This window comes from Stegodyphus dumicola, chromosome 2 (genome assembly GCF_044657685.1).
Source record: "Stegodyphus dumicola isolate Sdum_Otavi_A_Nest chromosome 2, ASM4465768v1".
Classification (NCBI taxonomy): Eukaryota; Metazoa; Arthropoda; class Arachnida; order Araneae; family Eresidae; genus Stegodyphus; species Stegodyphus dumicola.
This window is the reverse complement of record NC_140769.1, coordinates 155,800,192-155,821,829: the sequence shown is the minus strand read 5'-3', so window position 1 is coordinate 155,821,829 and position 21,638 is coordinate 155,800,192. Positions and strand designations below refer to the sequence as shown.

Here is a 21,638-nt window from a genome sequence, read left to right as displayed (position 1 = left end):
AATGTCTCAAAGATTTAAAAACTCAGTTTAAAACCGTCGGCTGTGTGAAAAATGCAAGCATTTATTCAGTAAAAACTGTATTTAGTGATACACCATATCACAAAATTTTAAAAGAATTTCCTTCAATTACTAGATTACCAGATCCTAACCAACCTGTTAAACACAATACCGTTCATTATATCATAACTAAAGGTCCACCTGTGGTTGCAAAGCCTCGTCGGTTAGCTCCAGATCGCTTAAAAATAGCAAAACAAGAATTTCAAACTATGATGCAATCGGGGCATTTGAGATCTTCGAGCAGCAATTATGCATCCCTACTTCACATGGTTCCAAAAAAGGGAAGTCTAGAAGGGAGACCTGTAGGAGATTATCGAGCATTGAAGGCTCAAACAATAAAAGACAAATACCCTATTCCATGCTTAGCTGATTTTACTGCTGCATTGCACAGTACTAAAATTTTTACTCATGTTGACCTGATTAAGGCATACCATCAAATACCAATTAACCCAACCAACATCTGCAAAACCGCCATATGCACACCATTCAGTTTATTCAAAAGTACCTGTATGCAATTCGGCTTATAGCAATGCATCCGCAACTTTTCAACGTTTTATAGATAAAGTCACGCAGGATTTAGAAGGTGTTTACGCTTTCGTCGATGATTTGCTCATAGCCTCTAAAGATTCTGAGGAACATTGCAGGCATTTGAAAGCTTTATTTTCCAAACTTCAGGAATATGGACTTTGCATAAATGTTTCAAAATGCACCTTTGGTCAAAAGTCTATTGATTTCTTAGGTTTTCACCTTAGTGAAAACGGAATTGAACCTCTTCCTGACAAAGTCAAATGTATTTTAGATTTTCCTCACCCTACCACTCTCACTCAGCTTCGCCGATTTTTAGGCATGTTTAACTTTTACAGATGTTTCATACCTAAAGCAGCACATATTCTTTCTCCTTTAATAAAATTGTTAGAAGGCTATATTAATAAAAAGAAATCTCGTTCTCGTATTCAGGATTCATCACCACAATTAAATTGGAACGAGAATGCTGAACAAGCCTCTATTGCTGCCAAAAATGCCATTGCTCAGGCTACCCTTTTGAGACACCCTATTCCCGGAGCCCAGCTAAGCGTCTGGGTAGATGCCTCAGATGTCACAATAGGCGGCAAACTTATGCAGTTGTCTCAACAAACATGGGAACCTATAGCATTTTTCTCTATGAAACTCAATAAAAGTCAACAGAAATGGTCCGCGTACGATAGGGAATTATTTTCAATTTATTCTGCAATTAAGAAATTCCGACACATGTTGGAGGGCAGAAATTTTATAATTTATACAGATCAAAAACCGTTAATTTACGCTTTTAAACAGAACCCTCATAAATGTTCACCTCGACAATTGCGCCATTTAGATTTTATTTCTCAGTACTCTACCGATATTAGGCATGTGCAAGGTTCAAAAAATGTCGTTGCTGATGCTTTTTCAAGAATTGAAATTGATTTCATTACAAAATCTCCATTTTTGGATTTTAAAAAATTTTCGGAAGCTCAACGGCATGATCCGGAGGTACCTTCTCAAAAACAACACATCATCTTTGAAACTGGAATTTAAACTGTGCCAGTATTCTGATGGTAATATTCTTTGTGACATATCAACGGACATTCCTTGTCCATTTGTTCCAAATTTCTTTCGCAGACTCATCTTTAATCATCTGCATAATCTGTTACATCCAGGAATTGCAGCTACTACGAAGCTTATTTGTTCTCGTTATGTATGGCCCGATATGAAACGTTATATCAAAAATTGGGTGAAATCCTGTGAATCTTGCCAAAAATCGAAAATTACTAGGCATACTAAAGCACCACTGGGCACATTCTCTCTTCCTGATGCACGTTTTTCAGAAATCCATATGGATATCGTCGGACCGTTCCCTCCATCAGAAGGCAACGTGTACCTTTTGACTCTAATAGATAGATTCTCCAGATGGCCTGAAGCCATGCCCATCCCGGATATGAAAACGGAAACCATTTGCAGAGCCATCTTCAACTGTTGGATATCTCGTTTTGGCTGCCCATCGATCATAACAACAGACCAAGGTTCTCAAATGAGATCCGCAATTTTTGCAGAATTTACGCGCATTTTGGCTACGAACAGATTCACAACAACAGCCTATCATCCAATGTCCAACGGCATCGTTGAACGATTTCATCGACATTTAAAATCTTCTCTTAAGGCTCACGAGACCAATAACTGGACTGAAACACTACCAGTTGTTATGCTTGGTATTCAGACAGCCGTAAAGGAGGATCTACAGTCATCTTGTGCTGAACTGGTGTTCGGCACAACTCTCAAGCTGCCTAGTGATATGATAACATCATCTAAGATATCTCCGTATGACATTCAATTTATAACGAATCTTCGGCATAGAATGCAACAATCAAATCCAATAGCAACATCTGCACATTGCCAAGAAAAGTGTTACGTAAGTGCTACCTTAATGTCGTGTACGCATGTATACTTATGTGTCGATCGAGTAAAGCCAACTCTGTGCCAACCGTATACAGGTCCGCATAAAGTCCTTTCTAGAACAAACAAAACTTTCACAATTGATATTAACGATCTGAAATCTACTGTGTCTATAGACCGTGTGAAAGCAACCTATTTGCTTTCGGACTCTAATTTGCCTGAACTGAAAACAAATAAAGACTTAAAGACAGTTCAGCAGAATAAATCTGCAAACGAACTCTCTAAGACACAAACTGTCACCAGGTCGGGAAGACATGTTCACTTCCCTAAGAAACTTGCTTCTTACGTAACAATTTAAAACATTTTTTTTTAAATTCATATTGTAACATATTTTTTGTTATTTCATATTTATTATATGTGTCATTACCTTGTTATATATTGAATTGCATTTTGATCTTTTCTAATTTTATATTCTAATTTTGTAATCATGAAAAAAATACCCGACAGTACGGATCCTCTGAGATAATTTCATAACCTGATGTCGTTCCTTTGAATAGCTATCAAAGGAACTGGGGGGAAACTCTGTGGTGATAGCCATAAGGAGTGCGCTTTGCGCCCTCTAATAAGTGTGGCAACCCTAGAAGAGAAGTTTCTTTAGAGTAACGATCAAAGCGAAACAGGCCGGCTGGCGGGGAGTGTGCGCGAAGTTTCGAAATAAAACTAAATTTTTATTGTGCACTATGTCTTGCTAATATTTATATTAATGCAGTAAGAACATAATCTGTGATATGGAATGCGAGGAGGCGGTAACAATACAATAGGAAATCACCATAACCAAAAAATGTAGAGCTGGCCACCCAACCGGTGTAGTGGTTAGTGTCACTGACTGCCATACTGAAGTGCGGGGGTTCGAATCCCGGAGAAGCTATGGATGCTATGTAAATGTCAGGGGCGTAGCTAGAGTTTCTAGTGCCCGGGGACAACTGAAGAATTTGCACCCCTTTCTGTGTGCGAGAAATGGAAAATATTTCATTAAAAAATTTCGTAGCATCAATTTGGTGTCCCTTGGATGCTGCGCCCGGGGACAGATGTCCCTCCTTGCCCCACCCTAGCTACGCCACTGGTAAATGTATAGTGTCGGTGCAGCATGGCAGCACTCTAAATAGCCAAAAGTTCTCTCATGTGGTTTGGTGGAAGAGGAGAGTGGTGGGAGACCTTCAGACCCCTCCCCCAGGTGCTCTCCATCAAAAGTGGGGGCAGAACTGAGTTAAAATGTTTAATAAAGTAAACAAATAAATATTAAGCTTTTTTTTAAATTTTGACACCCTTTAGATAATAATTGCTCTTTATTTCATAAATTACGGTTTCATATTTTTAATTTTATAATTTCTGCATGCCATCTTACCAGATTTAAATTGATGATCTATAATCCGGGATCGCCGAAGTCCCGACAAGTCCTGATTAAAATACCCGACAGTACGGATGACTTTGTACTGTATTAATTAGCATTTATTATGAAATGGGAAAACTGGCATTAGTAATTTCTAAGGAACAATAGAGCTCTGGCAAGATCTTCTTAGTTAGAGGATAATAAATCTGATTTGATAAACTTCAGAGCTTAGAAGAGTCTTTCCACATTGACCTGAGTAAGAGGAAGAGCTACTTCTTTTAACTTTTCAGAATAGATTTTTATAAGTCTAAAAGAAATGTCTTGCAAGAGCAATCATATTCCTCTGTTTCTTCAAAGGCCATGTGGAAATCTTGTGTGTATTTTTTCAGCTTTATATCTAAATGGTCTTCCTTCCTTATTTTCATTCACTTTGTCTTAGCCTTTTCAATATTATCCAAATATTTCTCAAAATGATCATTGCAATTCACACTGGAAGAGGATGATAGAGACTCAATTGCAATGTCTGCAGTTTGACTGTCTAGATTTGAATACTACAATTGTTCTGAGAATAATTTCATCCTTAATGGAAGGCTTTCTTTGCCTTTTTAATTTGTTTGTCATCCAACAAAGTTCGATGTTTTGGATCTACATATATTGAACTCAGCAAGATCTCATTGTCTAGCAAACTAGTTTCTCTTTTCTTCATTGAACAAATAATGCCTTCTGCAACAAACACGCCATTTCAGAAAGAACAAACATCACATTCTTCCATTCTCGCCTCATGTTAATTCTTCAGATCGTAACTTATTTGTGGCTATATACAGTGTAGAAAAAAAGAGTTTCCAGTTCTGCAAGATCATTTCACAATCTTTCTGTTATTGAAATATTAGGGTTACCTACATCTTCTGAAAACTGTCTTAATTCTTACAAGCTCTATATCATCAAATATGTACGTTGTGTGAGAAAAAATGGAGGGGACAGTTCTAAAGCTCCTGCTCTACTGGGCCAATTGACAAAATCCAAATTGCATTTTCATGTCTCGAAAGCGCAACTTAGGATATGTTTATATAGCATCATTCTAACACAGGTATTTTTGACACAAGATCGGACTTTTTCTGAAATGGCATGCTAATTTTTTTCCATATTTCCAATCTATGACTGAAATTATGGCTAAATATTAAATTTTGTAAAATTTGGTGTGAAATTTACGGAGAAATTCAAATATTTAACGTGGTGTATTTTTTTACGTTTTCTGCAAGAATAATTTACTTGGTGAACTTCTTAATTTATAGCAACCTATTTTCTGTTTCTTTTTTTTTTTTTTCATTGCAGATGAGTGGGGGGAAAGTCATCTTTCATACTTTCAAATAATTTTAACAAAGTAGGTAAATCACATTTGGTGTTGTTATCGCTCAAAAAAAGAAAAAAAAAGGAAAGATGCCAAATTTCAAAAACACTCCAGTATGTAAATTCATGTATATCTTAGAAAATTTTGAATGAAAACTCTAATTTTTTACAGGTGTGCCTAGAAATAAATTTACTTTAAGATGATGTTAAAAATTGTTTCGAAAAATTTATAAAAATACAAATTTTAAAAATAAATCATAAAAAATGTGTGAATTCTAGTTGTATTAAGCCTAAATTTTGAATTCCGGAAGAAAGAATCAAGTAGGTTTAATAAAAAATAGAGAGATAATAATAAATATATATAAAAATCAATTAACATCGAGGAGCTAAAATTTTCAGAGCTAATTTTTTAAAAACTACTTGTGCGTTTTTTACGAAACTTGGCAGTTTGGCATAACTTGAGTAATAGAATCGAAATATGGAAAAAATTGTCATGTCATTTCAGAAAAAAAGCCGATTTTGGTTCAGAATACCTATATTAGAATAATGCTGCATATAAATCTAATACATATCCTAAGTCATGTTTTCGAGACATGAAAAATGCAAGTTGAATTTCATCAGTCGGCTTAGTAGAACGGGAGATATAGAACTGTCTCGTCTTTTTTTTGCGGAGTGTACTTGCCCATCGCTTGATCAATAATTTCTCCTTTTCCTCCTTGCTTCCTAAGAATGGCATTCAGTTTGGGAGTTCTAGCTGCTATTGCTGCTTACCTAAATTTACCAATGAAATTTGTAACTGAATGAATCAGTTTAATCAATAATGGCAAATATCACATCCATTCTCCTTGCTTATGTTTATTTACTAATATGTCAATAAAAGGGAAAATAACTATTTATTAATGTATATAGTCCATAAATAAAAATAATAACTTAGTTTGTAATGAAATTTTTTAAAATTCACTTTAATTTCATTTTAGATTCAAACTGTCCAACAAAAACTGAAGTTGGAGTCGACCTGTTTTTAGTGACTCGGAGTCGACATGTTATTAGCGACTCTAGCTCCAACTCCACAGCCCTGCCAGCAACACAACATAAACTCAACAAAATAGGAATAAAAAACGTCATCCGGTGGCTCCCAAAGGCCACACTTGTAAAACACTTGCTTAATCTGGCTCCACATACTTATAGTGGGCACCAGTTTCAGTACCTTTTTAAGTCAGGGAGTCATTGACTAATAAATGTTGAAAACCCTGACTGCCAAAGCAATAGGTTTTCTAGCAGTCTCTGATAATTGTGGTTATAGGGGGATTTTTCAAGAAATTACCTCCAACACTCTTTTGTTTTTCTCACAGCCTCCAACTTAAAATAAACCTTCCACAACCACTTTCAGTAATACCAAAAATGCACTTTTTTTTCATTCTTTTGCCCATAGTATTATGCATCATTTTGTCAAACTTGCTCTTATTATCCTCCACAACAATACCAGGACTGCCCAATCATTTCACTCTGTTTTACACACACATCCATATACACATCTCTACAAAAATTCCTCCTATCAGACACAGTTTTATTCAAACAGATATTTACTTCATTCATAAGCAAATTTGTTCCAGTTTCATAAATCCAAATAAGAAAAATTTTAAACTCATCTTACTTTCTTTGAATCATGTACCCTTCCTTACAGATCTCTTATAATAATGAGCATTTGCACATTTTTTATGACAAACTCATTCATAGCCATCCAATCAATCCCTATACATGTTGAGACACATCTTTCATACCTTGCCCTTTTCCTCTAAGTCATGAACAAAAAGATTATTTATCGTATCATACATACATTTTTGTGAGAGTGACAGGGTAGCAATCAATTAGAACCAGTCAGCTAATGAAAATTAATTGTCATTTAATGGCAATTAAAATTTTAATAATTCAAAATATATGATTTGTAGTATGTGATACACATACTATAAATCACATAGCCTAGATAACTAAACTAAGATCTAATTAGATTACATTTAAGAAATACAATGACATGTAACAAAAAAAAAAAAATGGTTTTGATTTTATTCTGGGTTACCAGAAACTGCTACCAGCAGTGATAATTGGGTGTCAATCCATTGGATACCCTTTTCTACACTAGAACTATTATTTAAATTGCTTTTCAATGCAACTTATTGTTCTGATTAATTTTCTGGACTATACATTAAAAAATCTCTAAGATTGAAATTAGAATAATTATTCAAATATCACACTGTGATTTGTTAAAATTGCTACTTTTATTTTCCTAGTTATGTTCATAAACTACTACTATAATGTTTTCGTATAAAAATATCCTATCTATGAAGGATAAATGCTTCCTAAAATTTCTTTGTTATTTTTATTTTGCTAATTTCAGTTTCATTTTGATTAATGTGTATAATTTTTTTTAATACAGAAAATATATACAACATGGTGCTGTTTTTTACCCATTTTCTATTGGGAGAAAAAAGTGAATTGGCTAAAGTGTGGTTAGCTGCTCATTGGGAAAAGAAAATTAAGAAATCACAGATTTTTGAAATAAATATTGAGCATAGTATACAGAGTATTTTGTCTAATGAAGTATTTCTTTTCATTTTTTTCTTATTTAAAATTATTACTATATATTTCATTATGTATTTGAAGATATATTCTATATGCATTAAGGATTGTGTAAAATTTACAATCATGAAATCATTTCAGATTGTGTTAGATTTGCGTTTATCTGGGCATCTTCTTGTGGGTATTGTAAGAATTCATTCACGCAAGGCAAAATATCTATTATCAGAATGTAGTGATGTTTTCTTCAGAGTCAGAACCTACCAATACCCCTTGATTGATCTCCCAGAAAGTAAGAGAGAAGCATCTGTAAAAGCTATTACTCTTCCTGAATTATTTGGAAATGTTGATTATGACTTCAGCAAGTAAGCATACTAAATTTCTTATACGTTCCAAATTACCTCTTTCCTTTACTGTTGTAACTTTACCTTTTGATATAAAGTCAAGGAGAGGAACTTACATAAAGGTGTTTTGTTCTATATAAATGTGGTGGTGGGGGGGAGAATCGTGTTATGCTTGCTTTTACACGTGGTATGTTTAGAAATGAAAAACATATATAAATTTTGAGATCTAGATTTGCAGGACTGGGGTGATACTAGATTTTAAATCATTAGTTTAATGCTAGTAAGGTGACATGTAGAAATTATAAAAGTAACAATATGAAATGTGTGGGTTTTCATAATAATGTTACAAATATACTTTCATAATAATGTTTTGAAAGCATTTATGATTTTAAAGGAATCAAATTTACAAAAAGAGCTGTATTTTTGGTTTTATTAAATAGATATTTCTTTTAATTTAAGTTTGGCTAAGATGTCATATATGGCCCAGGATACACGTGGCCGCCAAATTTGGCAATATTTTGTGTTGGATGGTTTAGTTGAGATTTTGTTTGTATAGCAACTCTTTTTATGTGGAAACTTTTGTGTTTTGTGAATGTGGTTTTATTTTGCCATTTTTTTTGGGGGGGTTACATATTGAATAATGGTATATAGTTCCGTTAAGGAAGTTGTAGAGATATCAGCCACATGTTTTAGAGCGTATTTAAGCTATATTTAGTTTGAGATGTTATATTGTGGGAGATATTAATGAAGCATTTATTCATGGTTGTCTTCATGCTGACAGAAGATTATTTTTGCAGTTTTTATGGGATACACGATTTTTTAAGCTAAAATTGACATGTGACATATGCAGCTCGGATATGAAGATTCAGAAGAAAAATTGTGTTTCTAATTGAGTTGTGTGCATTTGCAGAAAAATTGTTGAGTGTAAAGAATGTGGTTCTCAATGAAGTTTGAGGTTTGGATCCTGTTTTTTTCTGCAGTAAGTTGACTTTAGAGGAAATTTTTATTGTAACATTTGAAATTTTGAATCGTAGAAAGATGTCTGATATAGATAAGCCATGGCATTTTGGTTCACATGCTTTGTGTGATTGGCATAGTTTTATTAATGAAAGTATATTGGATTATATATGTGATATGTCTGTACTTACAAATTTTTGTTTGAAATTAATATTTTGCTTTTTTGGGAACTATTTTCAATGTAAGCGAATTTGCTTTTTTATTGCATTAAATTAGTAGAGAGTTATTTTAATTGTTGCTTTGCTTTAATTTTGTTTAGTTATTTAAAAATTTTTTTTGAATTTATTTGTGTTGAAATTGTTTGGAATTTATTGTTGCTAGTTTAGTTTAAATGCCTCTAGTGTAGAATTGGGTATCCCTTCGATTGTGACAAATTTTGTTCGATTTTGGTGATGAAACCCTATTTCTGGTTATCATAGTTTTAACTTGGTTTTAGCCTCCAGATTTTTTTTAAAGTGAAAATAGATTGATATGTACATAGACAAAGTCAAGGCAGTGCATAATGACGACTTTTTGCAATTCTCTGATTTTTTTTAAAGCGAAAATAGATTTGTGTACATGACACCGAGTTTATGCAGTTCTTATTTTGACTTTGTATAGCAGTCATCTTGAAATTGTGCCTTCATGGCACCAATCTTGGCGTCAAAAGATAATCTGCAAAAAAATAAGGGGCACCCAATAGTAAACTTTTACCGTTTGAATTTGTTGTCAAACATTTTTGGTGAGAAACTTCATGCTTATCTGAATTTTTTGTTTTTATTTCGGACTTTTAGTGTAAATCGTATGCAGAAACCACATTTTTCAGACATTTCAGGCTTTAAGTTTGAAATGTAAACAAAAAATTTAGATATGTAAAATAGTGGAGAGAAATTTTTCACCTACTCCGTCTGTATATGACAGGTTTTCTGTAAGTTTTTAAAACTGTTTCATGTTTCTTTGCGAAACTTTTCTTTTCAATTTTATAGGTAGACATAATTTCTTGTTCAGTCCTTCTAGTTCTGAAATTGCGGTGTCGAGAATTCCCATTAAACTGTCAATCGAAATCTTTCATTCTCAAAAATTTCTTTGTTACTTTGTTACTATTGGTAGAGTATTTTCTGAATTTAAAAACCATACTACAAATTTAGCTATCTATTAATTGTTTGCTGATTACAGCATTGTCATTGCAGTGGAAAACTTCTGTTATATCATTTTTATTTTTTTTTTTCACATTTTTCAATCTTGACAATTTTTCCGTGTGCTGCAACTTTACTTTTCAAGTATTTGATCAAAAACAAGCAACAGCCTTCTCTCATATAATTATACTAATTAACCATTCTGTTTACATCCATATTTAACTGTTTATTGCTCCATCTGATGAAAGTTAGTTCCTCAGCCCAACAGTATATGAAGCAGAAGTGTTTAGGAAAAGATTCTTGGAACCATGAAACTAATTATCAGCATGAAGACCACTTTTTCCCTTGCTGCCTTTCACATCGCATCTCCAGATGCTTGCCTTCACAATAAAAAATTTCATTTGGTTGTCATTTTTGCACTTTCGCTTAATATCTAAAATGTTATACACTTGGAGAAAAAAGCACAGCTTCTTTTTCACCTGATGGTTAAGTTAAGTGTAGATAACATTTTAGAAGGGAAAAAATTAAAAAGGATATGAATGATATCACAATAAAACTGCTACTTGTTTTTCAGTTACTGGAAAGTTAAAAATGGTCAACGTCTTAGTGAGAAAGTAATTAACAAAAGAATATCATGTGATTTAAAGTGAATTTGAAAATCAAATATATTGCATATTAAAAATATCTAAAAAAATATTGCTTCTTTTCTAATTGATTATAAGTTTAAAATGATAAACATTTTAGAGGGAAAAACAAATACTGAATCAATGATATAACACGAGCAATCGGAAAACCAAATCCGTTACCTGTAAAAAATCGGGCAGTTATATTTGCCAGGTTTTGGTGACTAATCTTCTGATTTTGGCAACTGACTAATCTGAAGGTTTTTAAGAGAATGATTTAGGTTCCTGTCTATTACAATGTCAACAAGAAGAATTGGGTTACCACTGGTATTGCATTAGATTTGTTTAAAAATTTTGTTCTTGAAGCTAGGGTTCATTGTAATTTGGTTGCATTAGATCTTAAATATAAGATTATTCTTATTTTAGATAATTGTTTGGCACATCCAAGAGCTGATCTTCTAGTGAAAGGTAATTTTTTTAAAGGTAATTAATTTGTCTGCCGCTCACCAAACTGCACATTACTCTTTCAATTACAAGACAATGATATTACACATTCTATAAAGTATAAGAATTAATCCCTCTTAATGAGGTGCCTGGTGAGTTCTCTAATTCAGGCATCTCATTTAAGAAATTTATAAAAGAATTTAAGGATGCAATGTACATTACTATCAATGCATGGAAATCTGGGAAAGCATGAACACTGAAAAATGAATCATGTAAATTATGGCCAAGTTTTATATTTGCTTTTCATTTGAATGAAAAATTTTCCAAAAGTTAGTATTTTTGGTAACTAAATAATTTTAAGTAATTAAGTAAAGTAGTTATACGGAAATATTTTGCTTATATTAAAGATGTAACTAATCCTGATGCTAAGCCGCTTTCATCAAGGATAACATTTTAAATGAATGTTTGGATGTTAGTGATAATATGCCTATAATTCATCATTACACTGAATCAAACCACACAATTCATCATTGCACCGAGTCTTAGGTATAGTTAAAGTCTAGAGAGAAATGCCTATATAGGTAGTGAGTGAGGAAGACATAAGCAATGAGGAAAATGTGTGAGAAACAGTCTCAGATGACAGGCTAATTATGTTGACAACTGAATTGCTGGCTGGATTAGAGTAACTAGTAGTTTTTTTTACCTTAAATTATTTTAAATTATTCTACAATATCTTATTTTTAAGAGCAGATTCTGCTATATTGAATATTAAATGCTAGTCTTTTCTTAGATATCATTGAGAATTTCAGAGACCAAAAATTAAAATCTTTTTGACAAGTTTTATACTAACATTCTAATCAGTGAGATAATATATATTTTATTTATTATCTTTTATAAATTAGAACTAGTTGCAATAATTATTAGAATTAATTTATTCATAATTATTTTCTTTGTACTGTTTTAATTGCTTTTTAATTGTATCTGTATAGGATGGATGAATTATTATCTTTAAATCAATGCCACACTGAAGAGATTACTTTGAAGGAAACACAGAACATGCATACACTAGATGATGATTTGAACTGTATGTTCATTTTCATTATTCGTTATTATTTTTATAGCTCATAACTGAATATTTGTATCTTGCTTATAGTTTTAAGTTTTTCATTTTGGAAGTGGCATTCACTTAATTTTTTTACTTTTAATCATTGAGATCTCTCTATTAATATTTATCATTAACCTTTGACGTGAAATTGCAGTGGGGAAGAATAATAATTATCATACTTCAGAAGTACCATAATAAGTTAAACTATTAGATGATTATAAAATTTCCATACCTGATTTTCATATGTGACAAAAACAAAACTGGAATGCAGTATAATGCTTAGTTCATGCCCATGCACTTTACCACTGGTTAGGTAAAAACATAAGGAATCATTTGAAGGCAATCATTGTCAAGTGAATTCAATTTGTGTTATGACAGAATTTTGTCAAACTGAAGAAAGGAATGTTACATTTGTCATATTACATTGTATGAGTTTTCGAAAGGCATGATCATTGGAACTATAACAGAAAACATGTGAGATATATATTTTAAATATTGCATTTGTTAGGAGCAAATGCATATGAACTTGGTGAAAAATCTCAAGGATAATATTGAGGAGGTTGATATGAAACTTAATATTGATAATTCATAAGAATTTTTGCTGTTTATGGCATTTCAAGTTCTATAAATAGAACTTGGATTCACAAGCTTAATGCATAGGCGAAGTACTGCTTGTAAGAAAAAATTAGGCTAGAATATTCTTCAACCATTTCTTTTCTTAACATCATGAAAAAGAGTTATTTTTAGATCATGACATAACAGGTGATAGAAAGTGGATCCTGTACAAGAACATACAATAAAATGGAGTTGGAAATAAGCAAGTGGAACTACAGAACCCATAGGAAGAAATGTCTTTTATTTAATGAAGACAGTAAAAAACTGACACCCTTGAAATTTTTTATTGAAATTTAGGGAAATCATTTTCTTTATGCTTTTCCATTTTGGGTGAAACAGTTATGGCAAATGAGTATTATAAGCAACTCAAAAGTAGGAATTAACAAAACATGTTTAGGTTTCGGCCGATTGAAAAAGTGTCTTTGTGCATCATGACAGTGCTAGACCATGTTTTATATATACAATGCTATAAAATGTGAAGGAGTTAAAAGGGTATAAAAAAGTACTCAAGTACAACAAAATTAAACACTAATCAGAAAAATGACTGTCCAGTTTGAAGATGGTTTCATGTACTGTGCTTGCACACATACCTAGGTTGCCATATAAATACATTTTTATGATGTCATGGTTTGCCAAATTGGCAATATAGTGTGTTGTCATGAGTACATTTCAGTGAGGTATGGATAATTAGAAAAGACCAAGTATTTTAAGAAATATTAAATGGAGCTAGAGTAACAACTGTGCGCAAGGAAAAATATCCCTACAGAAAAAAAGACAGATACAAGCAAAAATAGTTTCTTATGAGGGCAAAATTGTGAAGGAACAGTTTTACCACATGAAAATCAAGAATGAAGAAACTTCATCATTACTCTGTCTTAAATTTTCTTCTGGAATGAAAAACTATGTTCTAAAACCATTATTTCATGACAGTTAATGCATTCTGTCAGAAATCAAGACTGTCCCCACACCAAGAAAAAACACGATATTTGGCAACCCTGTTTTTGGGAGCCCTTTTTGATGATGTTCTTAATATGGTAATGTTGGAAATTAATCATTACATGCACCAGTGAACTGGCTTCTTTCTGTTTTTGTGTAGCAAATGCTGAAGACTATGGTACTGTCTGTACATAAGTTCCATTTTTTGTATGGCAGACCTAAAACTGGTATTGGATCTTTGATCCTTACCATTTTGAGGCTGCTCCTTTCCGAAATTTGAATAATATATACAGTCAAAAGTCGTTAATCCGGACTCGTCGGGACTTCAGCAATTCCGGATTATCGATTTTTCCGGATTATAGATCATCAGTTTAAATCTCGTAAGATAGCAGGCAGAAATTCTAAAATTAAAAATATGAAACCGTAATTTATGAAATAAAGAACAATTATGATCTAAAGGGTATCAAAATTTACCAAAAAAAAAAAGCTTAATATTTATTTGTTTACTTTATTAAACATTTCTTTTAATGCAAGTTGTTTAAGTTGCTTCGTTTTATGTGATAATACTTTCTTTTTAATTCTATAAGCAGACATAATTTCTTGTTCAGTTACAAAGTTCCGCTGTTCAAGTCCCGTTAATTGCTGTGCCGAGAATACCGACTAACTTGTCAATCGAAATTTTTTCGTTTTCACTAACCTCTCTGTCACATTCTTCATGTCTTTATCCATTTTTTGCAGCAATTCCACTTTTTGTTTGTTGGACATCAAAACATACTTTCGTTTTGTAGATCCTTTGGAAGTTCCAGAATCAGAAATTCTATTTGACATAATCGAAAGTTCAAGTTTACTTTTATAAAATTGCTCTTACAGTCTGCAAAAAGTAATAAGCGGGATCCAATTCGAAGATTAAGGAACAATGCAATCATTAACATTAACTGAAATAGATAATTAGATAATTTTAGCTTACACTGTCCGTTATACATTAAACGCGCAGGCAAAAACGTATTCTGCACTTGCACACGCGCATATGCTGCGCAGTAGTCAAAGTCTTACGCGTACGCGTAAAACGACTGTGCGGGCGCATGCGCAGAAAGTTTTTAGCTTTGAGGTCCGGATTATAGATCATTCCGGATTATGGGTGTCCGAATTAACGACTTTTGACTGTATATATGTATATTTATTTAAATTTAGATTATTTTTAATATACTTTATAAATTAGGCAAGATAAAGTATATAAAATATTGATAAATACCAAAATATGAACAAAAGTACTTTTTTATATTTATAAATTAAATATTTAACAGGTAAATGACAGGTGACTGTGTTAACCATGGTGTCTTGAAAATGGGCATCAATTAAAGGCAAGATCTTGGAAATGGTGAATTTTTAGCAGGTTTAATATGTTTAATATTAAACCTGCTAAACCTGCTGTTTTAATATGTTCTTTCATGGTGGAGGAAACTGGTCAAAAATTAATTTATTTTATTTATTTCTTATTAATATTACAGTACAAAGTCTAAAATCTGGATATTCAAAATCAGACTTCCAGATCACCAGCAACTTTTCTTTATTTCTTTTTTTTTTTTTTTTTTTTTTTTTTTTGCATGCTTTATGCATATGCTTTTGATATTTTTCATAATAAAACATATGGAGAGTCCCATTTCTTAATTTATTTTTTGGCAATAAATAAAATTTGAAGAAACAATCATCTGTTAGCATAAATATGTTTGATTAATAATTTGGCTCTGTAGCTGCCTTTTTGTTTGGCATATATCTCAAACCAAAACATTCTACATTGAAACATTGTTGACTTTTATACCTAATGAATAATTTATATACCTGATATCAGCTTGGCAAATCATTACTGATTATTTTTTGCTTTCATCATCACATGATGATGATGAAAGCATACATAGCAGCTTGAGATATGACTCATGAAGCCAATGTGTGAACGTTTTTTAAAAATATTAGCAATTGAATACTAAAAAGCATGGTAACCTTTCATGTTCACATTATGTTTGCCGATGGTTACAGATTTCAACTAACTCTGCTGTAAAGTGTGTTGACGAGGAGAAATTTAACAATAATTTTCTTTATGTAGAAAATAGATTTTGTAAATGATACTAATAGACCAAAAGATTACATTTAGTGCTGTTTGAATTGAGAATTATTCAGATAAGCCCAGGACTGGTGCCAGAGTTAGTGCAGCCACAATAGATGACAAAATTTAGAGGAGGCAAAAATTTTTTAATTCAATAAGGAACAAAATTAAGAGAGGACGATATCTTTAGAGTTTTGGGAAAGTACTGGGATGCAGACTTTTTAGAATTTAGGGAGGCAGTTGGCATTAGAGTATTTCCAAGTAGTACCAAGGAGAGTAGTACCATCAGAATAGTACCAAGGAGGTTAAAATTCTAACCTTCTTGGACAGCACTGAGATGCAAACTGTTTAGCGTTGGTCCTGTATAAGCCTCAAATATACAGTACAGCTCCAATTATCCTAACTCCAACTATCCGAACTCTTATTATTGGAATCGCTTTCAGAATTTAAGAAACAAATTAAGAGGGAAGCATAGTGTTGGACAATCAACGATTTCATACATTAAAAGGAGCAAACCTACACTTTCAATCTTTGTGTCACTGCTTGAAAATGAAGATGAAAGTTTTTTTTTTTTTTTTTTTTTTTTTTTCCAAACAGAAATTTAGAAGATGTCGTTTTGAAGTGGTTTTTGAAACGTTCTATGGGAAACCCAATCTCAGGTCTTATTCTTTGTGAAAAAGCTAAGATCTTAGCTCAGAAGCTTGGTTGTTCATCCTTTAAAGCAAGTAATGGCTGGCTAAGAAATTTGCAAGCATGGTGTCTGTCAAACAGCTTACTTTGACCGAGATGTTCAGCAAGCAAAGACTTTCAGCACTTGTACGTACTGTACCGTATGCTATATAACATGAACATAAAAGTATTGCCTTTTCATTTTAATTAATTAAAACCTCTTTTTCTTTAAAAATAGTTTTTTTTTCTTCTGTTTTCAACATTCAGTGCATACAGTAATTAATTAAAGTGTATGTAGACCCTTTCTTCAAAAAAAAATTCCAATTACCTGAGTTTTTGATTATCCGAATGGGGTCTAGTCCCAATTGATTTGGATAATTGCCACTTTGTGTGGAAATTTATTTATTTTAGAACCGTGGAACTTCATAATCAAGCAAGAAATTGTGTTTATCTATAGAATTAAAGAAAAGTATTAGCACACACACACACAAACAAAAAAAGGGGGAAGCAATTAAACAATTTACATCAAAAGAAATGTTCAATAAAGGAAACTAATAAATATATAGCTTTTTTGCAAAATTTGGACTCATTATAGCTTCATTATTTCATAATTTCATAAACCACTATTAAGTCATTATAGCTTCATTATTTCATAAACCACTATTTAATGTTTTTAATTTATAATTTTTATATGTCATTTTACTAGATTTAAACTAATGAACTGGTATCGGTAAAAATCCCAAATCCAGAATTCCGAAGTCCTGGCGAGTCTGGATCTCAGATTTTGTACTGTATTATACTAAGTGATTAATCAAGTAAAAATTACTTAAGAAGCAAGTTAACAATTAATATGATATTTGGTACTTTTTCCATTAAAGCCAAATCACTCAACGTCAGGCCTTTGCAATTTTGGTTTGGCTTCTTTAATGGCAGTCTAGTAAATATGAGATCTGGACTCATCAGAACTTTGTTGATTCCATATTTGGAATTTTTCCAGATATTAGATCATCAGTTTAAGTCAAGTGAAGTGGCATCTAAAAATTGTAAAATTAAAAATATCAAATAGTAATTTGTGAAATAGACTTTAAAGGAAGCAAAATTTACAAAAAAAAAAAAAAAAAAAAAAAAAACCCTTCAATATTCATTTGTTTGCTTTATTAAGCATTCACTTTTTTCACTATTGGTAGTTTTATTTTCTAGATTTTGAACCATACTACAGATTTTGCCATCTGTTCATTTACTGATGATTGGAGTATCATTAATGTGATGAAAAACTTCTGTTATATCATCTTCATTTATTATAACTTCTCCACATTTTTTTCACAAATTCATTAATTGCAAAATTTAATTTTTTTGTTTGCAATATCTGAAACCTTGAAATTCATGGCTATCATCATAAAGCTTAGCTAGGACCTGCTATTGGTAATGTATCATGAGACTGGTATAAAAGCATGTTCTTTTGCTAAATTCTGTTTTGCTTCTGTTGCATGCTGAAAACTTAAATCTGATTTATAGTAGTTTAGTTGTTTATTATACTTATGTCTACTTAGAGCTTGCCTGAGTTCTGAATAAATAAATTTCCGCATAATACTTAAGGCCTATCTAAACAACAAATCAGTTATTTTTCTTTCAAACAGCACTAAATGTAATCTTTTGGCTTATGAATATCAGTTACTTTTTTTTTTTTTTTTTTTTTTTTTTTTTTTTTTTTTTTTTTAAATGGAAAGAAACTTTTGTAAAATTTCCTGTTGACAACACATTCAGATTTCAGCCAACTGCACTTTATCATGCAGTTGGCTGAAATCTGCAATCACCAGGAAGTGCAATGTCAACATAAAAGGTTACCATGCTCTTTGGTATTCAGTTATTAATATTTGGAAAAAAAAATTGTCTTTATACATTGTTGCATGAGTTTGCTCTCAACCTGCCATGATTTGATACCCATGTACAAAAGAATAATAACAAATGATTCACTGGGTTGGTATCTGGGATATATGTTGTAAGCAATGAATTTTAGTAGAAAGTTTCAATTTTGAGATGTATGCTAAGCAAAAAGTATCTATGAATATAGATATATGCTAATAATTATTGTGGTTTTTCAATATGGAGGTTCTATATTTAGTGCCAAAGTGAAATTAAGAATAAGGACCCTTCACAAGCTTTATTATGAACAAATGTCTGCTGTGCATGCATGAAATATTAAACATATGCTAAAATGAGACACTACTGTCAGAGTCTAATTGTTTCTCCATTTTTGAAGGAATTTCTAAAAAAAAAGTTGCTGTTGGTTCAAAGGTCTGGATATTGGACATACGAATTTCAGATTCTATACTGCATATAGCTGCATAGGTACCTGGTGTTTGCAATTGCACTAAATATACTTTCCTAGGAATAAGTATTTTGACAAAAACTTGCAGACAGAGTTATACAGGGTTTGTACGGTCCTTAAAAGTCCTTAAATTTTTTGGAATCGATTTTTGGTCCTTAAAAGTCCTTAATTTTTGCCAAAATCAGTAGAAGGTTCTTAATTTTAATCATCTGAAATTTCTGTCTGTTTTTACAACTGCCATTTTGAGTGTGAATTAGCATTTTGGAGGAATATTTTTGGCAATTCACTGATGTATATGGTTATCTTTTGAATGTGTTCATGGGTTATATTTGTTTCTATTTCTAATATAAATGATGGGATACTCGAGTTTCTAAGCAAGAAGTGAAACATAAGCATTTCAATATTCATTTTTTTTGTAATAAAGAGCTCTTGAACAATTTTTGCTTTTGCGTATGTGAATTGTTTTATTAAACAGCTCTAAATTTGGCAACTTGTCAAACATTTTGGCGATTTTAAGATCAGTTTCTATAGAAAATTTTTAATTCCAAAATCTAAGAATTTTTCGACGCTTTTTTGAAAACTTCATAACATTGATAAATTTCGTTAAAATAATGGTAATATATTGGAATTATATTTAAAGATAGCATTAAAGTAAAACATTTTTATTTTTTGCTGCCATATTATAAAGTTTCATTTTGGCAACTTATTATACAATATTTCAAATCTGAAAAATAAACAAGGTATAATGCTATAAAGCATAATTTATGAGACAGCTCTTAGCAAAAGCAAAATTAGCTATGTAATTAATTAAAAATGTATTCTTTTTAATTTTTTCATAGTAATTTTTTTCCCATGCAATGGTCTCAGAATATTCAAAATTCTCAGAATATGCATCAGTTTTCTTTATAAAATTAATTTTACACTTTTTCCCTCCTCTTCCCCCCCCCGGAAATATTTCTGCCTTTTTGCTGTTACAGAATTGGTTGGGATAATTTTTAGTATTTTTGACATTGCACCTTGGAAAATTTAGAAGGATTTGAAGGCAAGATTTATAGATCCACGATTCTAGGAGATTCGAGAAATATGTGACAAAATAAAAAATGTCTCGTGACAAAATAAAAAATGACCGTACAAACCCTGTATAATGGATGTATTTTACAGAAAGTTTGCGATGAATTTCTTACTTTTTGGAGAATGTCTGGAAGAACAATGAGAACAATGTTTCACTCCTGATACTAGAATTTTTTTTTTTTTTTAACATGTTTATCTTCCCTTTATTTTCTCTACTTTTTACTAGACACAAGCATGGAAAATATCAAAAATGCTTCTAGTCTTATCACTTGGGCAGGCATTATAGAAAGGGATTTTTTTATTAGTAAAAAAACTTACAATTTAAAAGATCCATCTAATATGTCTTAATGCATCATACACAGAGCTGGCACTAGGCATTTTCCCATCTGATGCAATCTCTGTGGATCCTAAATTCAACTGCATAGTGTATTCGACTGTACTTGTAAGGATCCTCCTCTCCTAAATTCGACTGCATTTGTAAGGATTATGTTTATTTTATTAACAGTTAAATTTTGAGTTAAACTTCCTTTCCTATTGCTTCTTAATTTCAACTTACCACTTCCAGCCAGAACGTAGTTTTAGAATCACGTCTGAATGCTTATGAGGAAGAGCGGTATTTAACCGCGAAGTTCTACCGTCTTAGTGAGAGAGATACCAGATATTCTGGCTAGCACATGTCCGCCTTTTAGGCTACTCTCTCGTAAGCTATTATTACTCTTGGCTGTACTTTAGGCCCTTGATAGCTTTGCAGTCAATTAGCATTAAGGGGCCATCTCTGTTACAATTTTGAAAGCTTTGACTATATCTCTTTATTTAAGATTAGCTTAGTTTAATTCTTAGTCTCTTAAGTTCAAGCCCGAGTGTCGGCTTTTTTGTACAACTCCAAGACGGAGTTCTGTTAAATTTTATTTGAATAATACATGGTCTTTTAACCCTTTCCAAGTTTATGCACTGTCTCACAAACCCAAGCGATTATTCACTTACTAGTTCTTAAGATTCTTCACTTTTCACTGTAACTTAGAATTACACAGTGGAGAATCCTATAGGATTTCTGAATTCTACTTTCAATGAGTAAAAATCCTTTCCTTATTTCAATATAATGGATATTGAACCTTGTAGGAAGAACAAAGCTATATTTTCAGAATGAACAAAATACTTTTATTTGAATTTTAAAACAGAACCAAAAAATAAATGCTGCAGCTCTTAACTATCAAAATTTTAAACTCTTAACTACTACAGTTAAAACTCTTAACTACTACAGTTAAAACTCTTACAACAAAATACTAAAATCTTAAACTCTCCAAACAAAATATATAAAAAAAAAATCTTCCGAATCCCTTCTAGTTGCCACACCGTAAAATGGAAGTCCTTATCCTATTATTTATATTTCACGTTCTCTTTAAGTCATGATCTTTACAAGTCATGATCTTTACAAGTCACGATCTTTACAAGGCCCCCACAAGAAGCACATTCGTCACCATAGAGACAATGC

At 31.9% G+C, this 21,638-nt stretch overlaps 1 protein-coding gene across 7 annotated transcripts in view; it reads left to right on the top strand.

Moving 5' to 3' along the window:
- Positions 1-21,638, top strand: part of LOC118191136 (double-strand-break repair protein rad21 homolog) — a 149,190-nt gene that overhangs the window by 5,178 nt on the left and 122,374 nt on the right. For 6 of the 7 annotated variants that reach the window (XM_085811356.1, XM_085811353.1, XM_085811352.1 and 3 more), the window contains exons 2-4: positions 7,638-7,801; positions 7,922-8,142; positions 12,310-12,404. In XM_085811356.1, coding sequence (XP_085667482.1) covers positions 7,652-7,801; positions 7,922-8,142; positions 12,310-12,404 — 466 coding nt within the window. In that variant the 5' untranslated portion in view covers positions 7,638-7,651. The remainder of the gene's footprint in view (positions 1-7,637; positions 7,802-7,921; positions 8,143-12,309; positions 12,405-21,638) is intronic. The other variant, XM_085811357.1, reaches the window with a different exon arrangement.